The sequence below is a fragment of the Pelodiscus sinensis genome, chromosome 28 (assembly GCF_052426305.1).
Source record: "Pelodiscus sinensis isolate ZL-2025 chromosome 28, ASM5242630v1, whole genome shotgun sequence".
Taxonomy (NCBI): domain Eukaryota; kingdom Metazoa; phylum Chordata; order Testudines; family Trionychidae; genus Pelodiscus; species Pelodiscus sinensis.
This window is the reverse complement of record NC_143079.1, coordinates 14,248,184-14,263,962: the sequence shown is the minus strand read 5'-3', so window position 1 is coordinate 14,263,962 and position 15,779 is coordinate 14,248,184. Positions and strand designations below refer to the sequence as shown.

Genomic DNA, 15,779 nt, shown 5'->3' with positions numbered 1-15,779 from the left:
TGGTTAGTGGATTTCAATCTTGCGGCCCACTGAGATTAAGGAGGCCACTCATGCAGCCCACTCACTAGCCTTGGTTGTCCATCACGGCCTCAGACTAATAGTCCATGGTTCATGTGACCTTTCGAGTCCAGTTGTGTGATCTTTCCAAGTAATCATCAAATGAGAAACAGTCTCATCTTCGCTAAGTTTAGTGGGGGAGAGGAGAAAAAAAACACTGAATTTGAGTGCAAAAAATAAATATAAAATTTATTAAAACACCCACAATATTTTTAAAGATATCAGGAATAATACATTTCACAAACCAGCTGGCTGTGTGTAACTTAAAATACAAATTAAAAAAAAGGATCCATACTTGCAATTTTTAGGCATTCTAAAAATAAATTTACTGAAACACTGGAGGAAAAAAAGTGTAAGGAAAAAATACAAACGAAAGAGGGCAGGAAATTATACAAAATAAAATTATCAGCATAAATTTACTGTACTAATAATATCTACAGTTTAATACACATTAATCCTATTGCCTTGAGACATTGTAAAATCTACCATTCGTCAATCAACCCCAGATAAAACTTCATTTCAAGTAGCCACAGTCACAAGTCAACAAAGAAATCTTCAAGTGTGATTCACAAGGTTGCCTCCATTGGAGGCCTTGTCACCAAATATGAATTCAAAGAGACAAGAAATCAAATACATCGAGAAGTTACGGCTTTAAAATTAACTAAACTGAATTAGTCTGTCACAATCCAACCTGTTTCCTCATTTCTCTTAAATTAAAAATGCATTTTTGTTTAAAAAAAAAAAAAAAAAGACAGCATCATACCTGTACTTAATCTGTTTTTTTTTAACATACAAAAAAAGTATTAAAAATAAAAGACTTGGAGGTTGAAAACCAGCTAAACAGTAAAATGTTTTCAAAGTGTGACCAGCGGTGAATAATCCCTGAAAAATGAATGCTAATGAGGAAAAGATGGGAGTAAAAATCATTACTAAAGGATCCCTGATATTGGAACAGAAGAATTAGGCCAGTCTGCTCTGCTATTCTTAGGCAAAAAGGCTCACACAAAATTTAGGCCTTGAACCTGCATATTCCTGATAAAGGTAAAAGCTTCCATTGGGCCTGGTTCTCATTTACGGTAAGGCCCATTTTATCACTTTTGGGACTTCACTGTAAACAAGCACTAGGTCCTGTTGAGCTTAGTGGGACACTTGTCTTCGTTAGGAACGCAGGGATGGTCCCCATTGCTACTGTAAATCTATCAGTTAGCATTGGCACCTGGAAAGTAATCCACGGATAAGGTGCCGGCTACAGTCACAAGACAATCCAGTGAGACAGTTATTCAAAAGACTAATCAGAAGAGAGTGTGTGATTAATTGTGGGTGCTCAGCATTGCCTGAGATCAGCCCCTCAGGTGTAAGCACAGTGCTGCTTAACGCCAACCGAGCATCTGACCCTGTCAAGTCTCACTAGATTATGCTTGGTATCTGTACTCTTCAGCTCATCCACCGATTGATTAATGGGGCCAGCTCCTTCAATCCTTACTCAAGCAAAACTCCCATGGAAGTTTTGCAGGAGAAATGGATTGGAGGCATCAAGCTCTACTATTTCCAGGAGTATTTTCCCCCCAGAGTATGTAGAAAGAAGCAAATATACTTATTGTAATTTTGTTTAATAAGGTATGTGGGTCAAACTCTGCTGTGAACTACACTGGTGTAAATCTAGAATAATACCATTGATTTCAGTGAGTGCAGAACACTTCAGTTTTACCCCAGTGTGACAGAGTACCACATTTTTACACCATTATTGGATAGCTCTTTACTTCACAAGTGATATTACTGAATCAGATCTTTAGCTAATGTAAATCAGTGTAGCTCCACTGAAATCAGTGGAACCATTCCAATTTACATTAACTGACACTTCAATGAGATTATACCTGGAGTTAGGTCTGTTCAAAATGAATAAGGGTATTGAGGAAGATGAATGAGAAGTTACCTAAGAAATAGAGCTAAAAAGGCCAAAAAGTTCTAGCATGTCAAGTACAGTGTAAAATTAACCAAATGCATACCCTAGTTTTTAATATTTTTATTTATCTGTATTCCATTCCCTATAGTTGAATCATTAATTGCCACGACAGTCTTTTTTTTTTTTTTTTTTTTTTTGAGGTATTTTTCTTATGTCTCGTGACAACAGCAAGCTTATACGACAAAACTCAGGTATCTGTACAGTTTATAACATCAAATCACGTGAACTCAAAAGAAAAGAGAGTAGCCCGGGGTGGGGGGGACTATAAATGTATTTGTATATGTTTTAGGCATCTCTACGTTTCTAGCCACATTTAGTGATAAAGGAAAGTCAGACTAAGCTGTGGGAATGAAGTAGGTATTCCTAAAAGAAGCAATTATATGGTTTATCCTGCAAAAAAACAAACAAAACCAAACCTCCCACTGGGCTATCTTCAGCTGCCATCCATTTACAGCAATGTCACCTGACTTTCAGTCTCGTGATAGCAGTATCTTCCAAAGATCACTGAAGTCAATACAAAGCATCTCATTAAATTCACTGGACTTTGGATGAGGCCCTAATTGAATGCAAAAGGATGAGTTTGCTCTCAGTTACAGCTGGACAACCACATTGGTTTCAGTAGAGTTTCTTCGGATTTACACCAGCATCACTGCAGGCAACATCTGCACCAGAAGGAGATTTTCTTAGGTAAGGAGAGTAGGATTGGAGGCCTACAGGACTAAAGCTTCACGTTCTGCTTTGAAACAAAGTGAGTTGAAGAAGTAGCATTTTACATTAAACTTTTAGAATAACTGCTCTGGGTCCTCAGAAAGATGGTTTCGTTCTTTTTCTCTCTTCACGAGGATGGAATTCACCATTCACTCATGGAGGTGGAGGGGGAGGGAAATTCCATCTCGTGCTTAACTTTAAAACCTCAATTTAGCACCAATTTCATTTTTGCATAATAACTATACATTCATGGCACCAGTTCTACCCTCCTTTTCACTGTGCATCTTCAGTAAGATTGCATGAGCGCAGTTGGGACCATGAAGTGCATTTTTTAACCTGCCAGAAGAAAGCCAAGGAAGAAAACCACTTTCATTTTTTATTCACTGTAGTAAGATTTATAGTTATTGGCTTGGGTTCTGATTTTGCCAGTCCTTTGCATTTACAGAACTTTTCCAGGTGCTGGCAGCAATTAACCATTAATTAGCTGAACAAATACCAAGTATAGGGACCAGATTCTCAGCTGATCTAAACCATCACAGCTTCATGTAAGTCATATTGAGCTACATTCATTCACACTAGATGAGGATCTGGCCCTAACATCAGTCTAAATCCACTGTAATCCCAGTAAAATTATGCTGAATTTACAGTGGCATGAATTAGATCAGAATCTGGCTCTATATTTTGATCCAGAGCAGAAATGCTAAAAGCTATCACGGAAGAAAAAGAAACTTTAATCTCAGCTAACTTTTTGTCTTGGTTTTCTGACTATACATAAGTAGCACCTCAACAAGATGGAATCAAAACATGATACAATTTGTTAAAACACCATAGCACCATTTTATTAGATTTCATTTAATAAAAATATGCCTTATATAGCCCACAAAGCATACTCCAGTATTAAAAGGGAACGTCGAGGCACCTCAGGAAGTTTTTCTCTCTTTACTGTGCCTTATTACAGGGCACAGCTAAGGTTTTGGTACATGAGGAATGGTCCTGTTTCCCACTGAGACTTTAAGCCCATACGATTTTGCCTTTGACCTTATTGGGGGCAAGAAGTAGCTTCCTCCCCCAGCCTATCTGCTAATCACTGTGAATGAAATCTGCCCCTGTGCAAAGGGCCTGCAAAAGGCCTATGTGTCATGTAAGATCTATGGGATTTGAGTGGCATCTGCTCATGCTGGTCCTCTGGCCAAGGGTGAATTTCACTTAGCACAAGTAATACTTAGCAGTACATCACATGCAATGACGGGTTCCTTGCACAACCTGAGGTGTGGGAGGCTGGAAATGCAGGATCAGGGCCAATATTTGATTCCTGTACTTTCCCTCCATTTCCTTTTGCTGGGAGCCCTGGCTTTTATCAGAAGCCAGAAATAAGTGCCAAATCGAGAGACTTCAGCCTGCTCTGCTGTGTCTGGTAACAAGGCAAAGTATTACAGATGAAGAGACTGATGTCCTGAAAGAAAAACATTAAAACAACTTCTTTGGGCTCAAAACCTCTTCCCATGGAAGCCAACACAAGCGTTGCCCATGACTTTACTGGGAGCAGGATCGGGCCCTTTGTCAAGATTTTCCCAGGGTTATAGACTTGTTTGTTGTCCTAGCACCATTTGTTATACCTGCTGCAAATCATTACACCAAAAGTAAATAAAAATCCCTTAGCGCTAGTCTCAGCTTGCCATTTCGCCTGTGTATGATATTAAAGACAAATCAATGTAGTGGCACACTGGGCTGGATTCTGCTTAGAATGGGTAAAAGCCACCCTTGTGCAGAATGCCGGTGCACCATTCATGTTCCACTTACACCAACATGAGTTGAAGTGGTACATCGGCCTTTAGCTGCCTTTCTGCACACAGCTGGCTCCCAGCCAGTTCCAAGAGTGGAGTCTACAGTGCTGGACCCTCACCTCACTCACTAGTGGAAACCAGAAATAATTCCACTGAAGTCGCCTTGCTCGATATAAATCAGTGCAGCTTCATTACTACCAATGGGGTGACCCTGATGTAAGCCGGCTGAGGATCAATGGGAAATTAGAGCAAAAATCAAGCGTATTTATTCAAGTGGCTTCAAATTTTCTCTGATGTAACAAGAGTAGAATCCAGTGAATTGAATTATGAGAGATAATAGACTCCTAGGGCCAAATCCTCTGCAGGCGTATATTGGCAAGGCTCCACTGACAATCTTTTGCAGACATCCTAAGAATACAGCTGTAAATATGGTCAATTTCTGCTTCATGCTAATGGATTCTTTTAATGCTTTGAATCACAATGGCTATTTCATGGTTTAAAACAACTGTGATCGCCACACCGTTAAATATAAATGATAGTGCCAACAGAAAATAAAAGAAAAATATTTTAAACAGACTTTCAGCAGCAAGGGGTTAATAGCTGTGCATAGTTTTATATTTTTAATAGAAGTCTGAAGCATGCTAATTTTTAATGACTGAGATTTGAGGTAGGTTATATATGTAGTGTAAAACGTGAGACTGCAACAGTATTAATTATCAATTAAAACACCACTTAAGCTGTGATGGCTGGAATTGGGAGGTTTGCTTATACTTGGAACAGCCTTATTTTTAACCAAAACTATATCTCTTAAAGTGGTTTGGAAAAATGATAGGCCAGATTCTGACCTCATTTACTCTGATGTAATTCCACTCCTAATTTATACCAACATAGATCAAAATCAGAATATGATGCTGTACCCCGTTAAGCCAGTTACACAGGGGTAAAGCTGGTGTGATGGAGCACATGGAGAGTCAGGCTCAATGTTCTTAGTTTAGGGGCCAAAACGAAGAGCCAGGTACAGTGAAATGAATCTGGGTTTACAACGGGGTAATTGAGATCAGAATCTGGCCCTCAATAATTATTTTCATGAGAGAGGCAAGCAGGGGTTGGCCCTTCTGTTATTTTCTCCTCCTCCATCTAATAGGATATGACCAGACATACATTGAACATGAGCATATTCACAAGTGTAATCATATATCACAATCAGATCAGCCTAAAAATTACTAAACAGAAACCTACAAAGAAGTGCGACTCTGACAGGTCAGATGGACTGTCACATTCTTAAAATGCATCCCCCTCCCCAACCCCCTCCCCAAATATTACAATTTCTCGCTCTCCAAAGTCATCTAAAGGAAGTTTTCAAGGCACCCGTGCAACAACCTAAAATATGGAAGTCGAATGAGACCTGGATGAAAAGTACGGGTGCTGGAAAGAAATCAAAGCAACAACAGCAACGAAAAGAAGTCATTTTTAAGAAGTCCCTGTCCAACTTTTCCTCAAAGCTAGAAAATTAGCATGCTCACTATGGGTCTGCTCCTGCATCCATTAGAGTCAATGGCAAACCTCCCATGGCCTTCAATGGTGCAGACAGAGCCGTAAAAACCCAGGGCCAGACACAGCTGGCATAGCTCCATTGAAGACAATGGCCAACCTACACCAGCTGAGAGTCTACACCCTTGAGTGCTTTAGTTTGTTATACTATGAAGTTCAGAGGGTTTCCTATAAATGTGACTTGTGAATAATTCTACAGTCTTGATATGATCTTGGGTATTCATAACAAAGCAATAACAGCTCATTGATTTTCCTTGTCAAATATATGCAACTATACAGAATACAGTAAAAAAAATATGAAGGACGGACAAAGCATGTTAAATATTTTGCCACTATTTACAGTTCTCCCACAATAATCTGCTTAAAACATACTGCTTTCAAGTTGTTGGGGGTTTTTATTTTTTTTTGTTTTGTTTTGAATCTAGGTGAAAGTGCTTTTAAAAAAATCTTTCCCTATTTACAGATTAAAATCAGACCACATAAACGTTCAGGATGTTTTACAACAATCCTGATATTTTCTGTGCCAGTGCGCTAGGAACAAGGTTTACAGTAAACAAAACATTATGTACGGTTAAGTTCTCAGCTCTCTCTGACTCTCCAAAAGGCACCTGAAAGTGCAGAATTATGTTATCCAGTTTTAAATGTTTACCAGGCCTGATTTTTCAGAATCTTATCCCTACCCTTCCCAAAGTTAATGGGACTCCTCAGCCAAAGAACCTGGCTTCTATTTTTGGAACAGCAGACAATGGATTCAATTTGACTCCCACTGTGATGTCAGTGAGAATTTTACCAGTGATTCCAATGGGACAGGATAGCACCTGTTATCAAGGTCTTTATCGTTTATCTCTGGGCTCAGTTTCCACGAAGGAAGAAATTCACCTCTGTAGAATACACGCTCAAAGGCCCATGCATCACTCAAGTACCATTAAACCCTCAGGGCCGGATCCTCTGCAAGGAAAATGATTGTAACTCTATTGAAGTCAATGGTCTTTTTACACCAGGTGAGATCCTGGCAGTGAGGACTCCGGTAGGGCTTAAGTTGTACACAGAAACTGGGCAGGACCTCTGCACACAGGTGAATGTCACCCTACATTTTTGGGGGGATCACTCCATATAATTTCTGCTAACATCACATAAATCCAGCCCTCTCACGGAGAGTGTCTCTTTAGCATCAGATAATTTCTTCCCACCTGTCGCTCCTATTTAGCAAGTTATTTGAATCAACCATTCCCAACAGTTTGTCTGTAGAGGGGGAAAAGAAGTCATGATTCAGATTGTTAATAAGCACCACTTAGTTTTGCTGTAATCATCATCGACATTATTTAAAAAATGGCACCAGGAAAATAATTAGCTTGCAGAAAATGGTCGTCAATTTCATTTTTGTGTTTGAAAATGTCGACTTGTCATAGGGGAGTTTATACAGTACGGAAGCATGCACCATTGGAAAATGTAGAAGGCGGCTTGCAAGTCATTTTTGTTATTCACTCCTCCCAGAGCTGATCAAGCAGAGAACGTCCCCTAGAGACTGAAAGCACCAGACTTTGCAACAGTGATGTATGTAGCGCAACACTAACTATTCACAGTTTTTGTTGGGTTCTTGAAGATACAGTAACCCTCTCTTGCTTCCGTCCCCCCTCAGATTTTTTTTTTTTACTGCTGTAAGGTGACAGGGTATAAGCAGTACAAAAATAGCAAGTAAAGTTGTCCAGAAGTCCCACGTCTCTTGTATAAGAAAATTACTATCCTCTCGCCTTGTACCTAAGTACATAATAATGTGAGTTTGGTGAGAATATCAAAATAGCTGATAAAGTATTCAGCATGAAGACACATCCTTCTGGATAATTTGGTCTTGCTTTCAACCTGGTTTATAATGTATTCATATAATGTATTCTGGTGTTAGCTCACCCTGGGTCTCATTCTGAACTCACGTCACTTCAAAGCCATCAGCCCTGCCTGTCCTCCCACTTAGGAATTTACGCCCTTTACAGAGGGGCCAGGAAGAGTCATAGCACCACGTAAGTCGGACTTTATGGACTTCTGTTGCCTGTTTCCATGGGCTGTTTTTCACCGATGTAACTCCACCAATTTCTACAGAGTTATTCCTGAGGCGAGTAAGCGGCAAATCAGACCCTTTACCATTAAACAAAACATCTTCAAAACCCCAGCATTTGCCTAGAAGTGGGACTCCATTACTCTATCTGCCACTGGCTTCCACATAATTCTCTGTCTGCTTCCCAGCCCTAGAAGGTTACTGTATCTATAAGAAACGATCAGTCAAGCTGCAAAATATGCACTTTAGTTCATTTTGAAAAACCGGATGTTCAAACCATTTTCGGTTGACTATAGCAACACATTTCCAGATGGTTTCCAAGCTGAAATTCCCTACCAGCATTAAACATGAGTGAGCTGTACAGATTTTTTTTAAGCTGGTTTGGTGGCTGTTTGTTTTTGTTTTTTTAGATCTGCTTCATTGTTGTAATAATAATAAAAAATCCAATAAATACATATTTTAAATGGAATTAAAAACCTCTCCTTTGTGAAAGGACACTATAAATTTTTCTTTTCCATTCTTGTGATGTACAAGGATAGATTAAAAAAATGTGGAGATATAAATATTAGATTACTGAAAAACGTTAACAGCAATAAGTGTTCGTTTGCTTTTTTTTTAACTCCTTCTCAAAGTGCAGATTTTAGAAGGTTTGCACTTGAGTAGATTTTTTCCCCCTACATGCATTAGGAGAAAGCACCACAAAGCAACACTGTGGTCCAGTGTCGCAGACGTTTGAGGTAAGATGGCCATATTAGCTGTATTAATCTCATATCCAGCGACTGTATGGTCCAGTTACCTTGGTATAGGCATATGAGGACACAGTGATAGCAGAGTTTGTTGGAATAGCCACTGCTTGTCGTGTTGGGACAGAATCTTTCTTTTCTTTGTGCTGCGGTTCAGGGGCCACAGCCCCTCCCCACTTGCGCTTTTTGCTGAACGGCTTAGAATCCTGCTGGAGACCCAACCTAGCTGCTTCTTCCTGTCTCGCTCTCGCCCTCTCCGCCAGCTGCTTCATCTTAGCTTCCCAAAGGGCGAGTCCATGATTGGGCTGGTTCAAGTTCTTGTGTTGGTAAAACACCAATGAGATGCGGGTGGGGTGGCACCGATTGGGCTTCTTGAGCGGGGTGGTGGCATGCAGCTCCCGCCTGGCGCATTCGATCAGGATGGAGCCATGGGCCGGGGCCACTGCCACCCCACCTATGTTTTCATCCAGGAAGTTGTGTTCGCTGTCTGACCACTCCTCTTCCTCATCATCATCTGCCTCCTCCTCCTTGATGGTCTTATCGGGCAGCTCTTCCATGCTGTCATCCAAGCTGAAGGGGTCCCACAGTTTCTCCTGATGATGGATACTGGGCAAAAATGTGTTCCTGTCCGCTTTCAAGATGCCAAATGGCTTCTCGCTACACACATTTGATCCTATGGTAGCCGGTGAGCCAAAGGAGTCCCACGGCTTCTCATGCAGCCCTGGACTAGGCGTCGGAGTCCTTCTCTCATCCACTTTGACCGAGTTCCACAGCTCATCTTGAAAGCCAGAGTTCCCCTTGAGAGTGGAGCTGTAGTTCAGCTGGGGGAGGTGCCAGGGTTTCTCCTGCAGGTTTGAATTTGCAGAACTAGGCAAGGCTGAAGAGCTTTCGTTGAGTTTGCAAGGGCTCCATGATTTCCCAAGCAGGCTAGAACTCTGTTGTGTTGCCTGCCCTTCTCCAGGGAATACGTTCCATTGTTTCTCCTGGAGGTGAGACTGCGGTAGCCGGGTCGCGTTTGAGTGTCCAGTGAAGGAATTCAATTTATCCTGCATGCTCGTGGTGGGGAGGTTGGTATTGTCATTGGGTGTAAATGTGTTCCAAGAACGCTCTGCATTACTAGTCCTGTCAGGCGGGGACCCGTTCCTGTTGACCTTATAGGGGCTCCACTGTTGTTCCTGCTCGCCATTCTGAGATGCCACAGGCACAGCGGACAGGTTGAGACTCGAGTTTTGTACATTCACGGCAGCCCTTTGAATGGACTCGATGTGTGACAAGGCGTCAACAGGCTCCTGCTTGATTGCTCGGTTGTTGAAACAGTTTGTGTTTTGTGCAAAGGGTGGGGATTCCACGGGGACCGAGTTAGTTCTGTGGGACATGGCCGTGCTCTTCTGGCTGGCATACCGGTTGGCTCTCTCATAGGTCCGCTGGTGGTGGTTTTTGTTTCGTACAGTGTGTGGGAGTGGCTCCGAGAACTCTGAGTTCCTGTAAGTGTGGTTAAGGTTATCTTGCAACGCGTGGAGGTCGGGTTTCTTCTCATAGCTGCTACTTACCCAATCCCCGCTTCTTGGCTCAGTGGCACCATAATTCAGAAACTGGGGGGAGAACATGGGGTTGCTGGAGAATCCGTAATATCCAAAGGGGGGGAAAGTGAACTTGGAATGAAACCCGTTCATGGAAGGCAGATTAGGCTGTGCATAGTAGGAATGGTAAGAGTAAACGCTATTCATGCTGTACGGGTCAGAGGGGCGGCAGCTCCCCAGCACAGAGTAGCTTTCTACCACTGCATTGCCGTTGTATTTGAAAGTGTTGTAATGGTTCTGAGGTTCGACTTTGATGGAAGGTTTGACTGAGTGCTGGGGGAGTCCGTTTTTCAGCGCCATACCTGTGAGCAAAACACAAAGCGCAATGGTGACTTGCCAGCCAGGCTAGGGAAGCGTCCTGAGTAAGCCATAGGTGGGCTTTGGCAGGGGTGGGGAACCTTTTTTGGGGTCGGGGCTGCTGACCCTCAGAAAAATCAGTCAGGAGCTGCACATATGTGAGAAGAAAAAAACCAAACCCTCACTGAAGTGGCCCTCAACCGAGGAGAAAGACCCTCCCCACGTTCCCCTCACACACCAGAGTCTAGGGGGGCCCAGCCTAGCAGACTTAGTGTACTTCAGCCCCACAGTGGGACAGCAGGGGAGCTGGAGTGCCAGCTTGGACTCCCCAATGCCGAGGGAGCTCTGAGCCTCGGGGGGCTGGATTCAGGCAAGCTGGGGCCTCAGGTTCCCCTCCCCTGGACTAGAGCATTCGGCTGGTGTAAATCAGCATCGCCCCACTGCAGTGCATGGAACTATGCTGATCTATACCAGCTGAGACTCTTCTCCATGCCAATCACTGCCCCATGCCTCACACATTGTTTATTATGTGACTAGAGGTCCTAAACTAGCGGCCTGTACAACCAGAGCTACAGAGAATAGCTGTGCCAAATGCTGCTTCGAGAGCAGGCCTTGGCCATTCTGATTGTTGGCCATGTGCCTGTAATGCTCTGTAAGCTACATGCCTTGCAGCAAAGGCTACATGTCCTGGTAAACAGAAGATCCAAATAAAACCCCCACACGCATAGCATTAAAAAACCAGCTGTGGGCAAGATTTGTGGTCTGAAACATACTGTGAGATAGGGATGTGAGTTTAACTGGTTAACCAATGAGCATTATCTTATCGGTTAACCTAACACGTTAAACTCCTGGCTAACACCGGGAGCCCACAGGGCCAGCAGCCACAGGACCATTTAACGTGGAACTGGCCGCATTTCCTTCAGTTACCCTGTTAGTGTTTTTATGTTTTATTTTTACACTCCTGCTGCGAGATATTACACTAGTGTAACAGCAAGATTCTACACAAGGATCAATGCTCTGAAGCATCCCAGGATGGTGGGCTCGTGACCCGCCCCCTTCTGCGCCCCCCCCCCCAGGCAGCCGCTGGGGGCCAACACCAGTTCCCAGGGGATGGGGCGGGCTCTGGCATTAGGAAGGCAGAATTCTTGTGCACCATGAAGAATGTGTGCCATGAAGTGTACTGGCGAGCTACAGCATTGGTGCAACACAAAACAGGCTCCACAAAGGATCTGTGCTGTTGAGTGAACTGATGAGCAATTCAAATAATGCTCTACAAAGGATCTTCGCTATACAGCAGTGATTCTCAGCCTAGGGTCTGAAGCCCCCTGAGGGGCCGTAAGCAGGTTTCAAGGGGGCTGCCAAGCAAGGCCAGCATTAGATTTCCTGGGGCCCAAGGTAGAAAGCCAAAGCCCCACCGCTTGGCTGACCTCCCCTCCCCCACTTGGGTCTGAAGCTGAAACCTGAGCAATATAGTTTCCAGGGGGTCCCATAGAATGAGGCCCCAGGCAACTTCCCTGCTTGCTACCCCTTAACACAGGCCCTGGCTTGTATACATTGTAAACCAGTTACTGTGGCCCAGGTGGGCCGTAGAGTTTTTACAGGATGCTGCGGGGGTCTCAGAGAAAAGGGTTGAGAATCCCTGTTATGAAACTCACTGGTGAATTAATATCCTAGGGCAGCAAAATTGCAACACACCTGAGATACCAGCACTCAGCCAACGCAGAGAACTGTCCCCATTACCTGGGTTTTGCTGGAGTGTCGGGATTTCTAGTGCTTCCTGCTTTATTTTCTCAGGGGTGATCAGCTTCTCTTTCTGCATTTTCTTCTTCTCAGCGGCCGCCTTTTTGGCTTCCAGTTGTCTTTGCCGGCAGGACTTGGCCGGCTCCGGCAGCTTCCTGACCTCCCTGGGGAAGGAGGTGAGCACTTGAATGGCTCCGCTGCCCATCTTTGCGTTCTGATTCTCCTCGCTGCCAAACTCATCCGTGGTGGACATTTTATACAGCGGGAGGACGTGCAGCTGTTCGTCCTCAGGGATCTTGCCAATGCTCCGATTGTCCTCCTTCGTTAAGGTGCACACCTGGGGTGCAAAGGGGAGAGTCACCCACTGGCCAGGAAGCCGAAAGCCCCTTTAAAGCATCAATAACGTACACCCAGAAAGCATCTCTACACTGGAAGGGCACTGAAGACTATGGGACAGAAGAACATGGTTAAAGTGAAGCATGTGCTTAAGTGCCTTCCTGAATCTGGGCTCCCGTGGGGGTAATTCACACCCACGATAAACGGCACCTTTATTCCAAAGCATCAAAGACACTTTGATTCCTCCTCACATATGGATTGTACTCTGCCCCCCACTGAAATGCAGCCACCTCTGGGGCTGTTTAACAGCACTCATCATCGCTGCCACGATAGACTCTAGGTCTTTGTGGTGAAGCCCACTGCTGTAGCCCAGCGCAGCTTTATATGGATAACGTGGCCGATCTAGTATCCTCTCCTGCTTTCACTTAGCCTCAGTGACTTATTTGTGCAAATAATTTAACCCGGCCCAGGGACAAATTTTCCACAGCTTCCCCCATCAAGGGCCTTTTATACCGAAATAAAAATGCCTCACACTTCACTTTAAAGGGTTTACACGTATTACTGTATGGGAAGGGCTTATGGCCCCCAGGGAACCTGTCGCATAGCGGCTTCCTGAGCTCATGCAGGATGAAAATGATCCTTGTTCAGAGTGTCAACCCAAAGCGCTCGCTCAATGGTGCAGACTTTCTGTACAGGGCTGACTATAACCCACAGTGAGTCACAGCATCCAGGTGTGAGGTTTCCCAGAAACCTCGCTCCAATCACTACACAGCACTGCCTCCCAGAAAATTCTGCTGGGTTTGTCAGGCATGAGGCTCAGGAGTATCCCATGTATCTTGGTGCTGCGGCTGGTGATGACAGCAAATTAATAATAGTAATTAGCACTTGTCCTTTATCTAGCCCTGATGTTTTCAAAGGACTGTACAGAGATTAACTCGTTAATCGGAAGGCTTTGATGTTCCTTCTACTTTCTCAGGCAATTACGGAGCTAGATTCAAGTGAAAGCTGCTATCTTGGCTTGTAACTGGGTACTGTACTTAGTGTGTGTGTTGGGGGGGAGGAGGGGTTATAATTAAGCATGTAGCCTCTCAGAGCTTTCAGCTGTGGATCACAGAGTCCTCGATGGGCAGAGACAATTCCTTCTCCAGAATGGGAATTTCTAATTAAATCAAAACTCAAAGGTGCCGCCACTGAAATCAGGCTCTCTGAAAAAAGCGGGGTGGGGGTGCACATACTGTACGTTAGCAGATGGCAGCACTTTCCAGCTTCAAAGCCCTCTGCACATGCTGCCTCGCTACGTCCGAGCCACGCTCGAGGCAGCTCCAGAAGGTGCAGCAAAGGTGAGTGACCGTTCTCTCCTCCCCCAGTGCAGGGAGCAGCTGGCACTCGCAGACCCGCGTCCGAATACACCCTGGAGTTTGAGACCTGGGGTCAGGCCCAGCTGATGCAAATAAACACAGCCCTATTGACCTCAGTGGAGCGACACTGATTTCTACCGGCTAACAATCTAGCCCACGGCCCCTTGGCAGCTGAGCAAACGTTGTCCTAAAATCCTCAGTCTAACTTTGTCCCCAGCTCCTGGATCTCAAAGCAGCCCAGGTAAATAGGGATCAAATGTTTCTGTCTGAGGGGCTTTTAGGAGTCTCCCTGTGTCTCACTCACATGCCCCATCAGCCTCACGTGACTGGCTCTGACACAGCACTTTTCTCACCGCTCCACCCTCCACATAGCACATGGCAGAGAGGGGAAGTGACTTGCCCCAGGCTGCCCAGCAGCAGTGCTGGGACTAGAATCCAGGGCTCCTGAGTGCACTTTCCACTAGGCCACACTGCCTACTCCTCCCATCCGGGTGGTCCTTGCAGGGCAGAGATGGGACAGCATGGAGGGGTGCTGTCATGCTTCATCCATCCTACAGCCCTGGCACCTTTCACCCAATGGCACGATGACCTGGCAAGAGAAGGGCGCCCTCCCCAGCCTCTTCCGCTAAGTCAAGAAGGAAAATGCCTCCTTACCACCGTGCATCCGTTGTAGAGGTTATGCTGGTCCTTGTGGGCATGCGCACAGAAGTCCATACACGCGGTCACCCCAGAGAACGGCCGGCCTTCCTTCAGCCCAAGCCTGCAGTCTATTGCTATATCCTCGTTTGTAACCTGCGCGAAGGGACGGAGACGGCCCCGGTTACTCCGATGCCACATGGAAGCCTGCCCATTTGCAGGGTGGAGGAGGTCCCCGTTACTGAGCAAACCCCCCTCAGTAACGGGCTGGAGTCAGGGTCCTGGGAAGTGACCTGTGATGCTCCAGACAACAGAGAGAGAGTCCACTGGCATTCGTGCCCCGCAGGCTGAGAGCAGCTGATGTTGGCTTCGGCCCAGCAAAACATTTAGGGGCCCAATTCTCAGCGAGGCTGAGGCCCTTTCACACTGCTCCGGCTGTACTCTGAGGAGACTGCCTGTCATTTACACCCATTTGGGGGACCTCTACCCCGCCTACTGAGTGGGGATGTGAAATCCCATTGAAGTGGTTAGTTACATGTTACGTTTCATCAGTTAACTCACTAAAGGGGGCACAGGCAAGGGGGCTGCTCCAGCTCCTCAGGCCCAGCCCTGTGTGCTGCGGGCCCGGGCACATCACACCCAGGGGCTGCTCTGGTTGCCTGGAGCAGCCCCTGCCAGCGGGTTGCCCAGGCTTGCCATGAACAAGGGCTGCTCGAGGTGACCAGAGTTGGTGTCGGGCCCCTCTCAGGGCTGCAACAGGCAGGCAGGTTGTTGCTCCAGCTCCCACCAGTTAACCAGAACCAGGAGACATCATCTGTTAAGATCCCTGTTACTGAGGTACTCAGCTTGGAGTTCAAGCCCTTCTTCTGTCCACATGCAAATCAGCCTGATTTGGACAGTAGGCGCTCAGGACCCTGGTCCTAGGACCCTGCCAGGGAGCTGGGTCAGAGCCTGAATCCTGCCAAGACTCGGGTCC

The 15,779-nt window shown here is 45.3% G+C and overlaps 1 protein-coding gene across 11 annotated transcripts in view; it reads right to left on the bottom strand.

The window, feature by feature from the left end:
• Positions 1 to 795: 795 nt before the first annotated feature.
• TET3 (tet methylcytosine dioxygenase 3) overlaps positions 796 to 15,779 on the bottom strand; it is a 163,695-nt gene continuing 148,711 nt past the window's right edge. For all 11 annotated transcript variants that reach the window (XM_089773819.1, XM_089773823.1, XM_075910902.2 and 8 more), the window contains 3 exons: positions 14,822 to 14,959; positions 12,474 to 12,810; positions 796 to 10,738 (listed from right to left, as the gene is read on the bottom strand). In XM_089773819.1, coding sequence (XP_089629945.1) covers positions 8,880 to 10,738; positions 12,474 to 12,810; positions 14,822 to 14,959 — 2,334 coding nt within the window. In that variant the 3' untranslated portion in view covers positions 796 to 8,879. The remainder of the gene's footprint in view (positions 10,739 to 12,473; positions 12,811 to 14,821; positions 14,960 to 15,779) is intronic.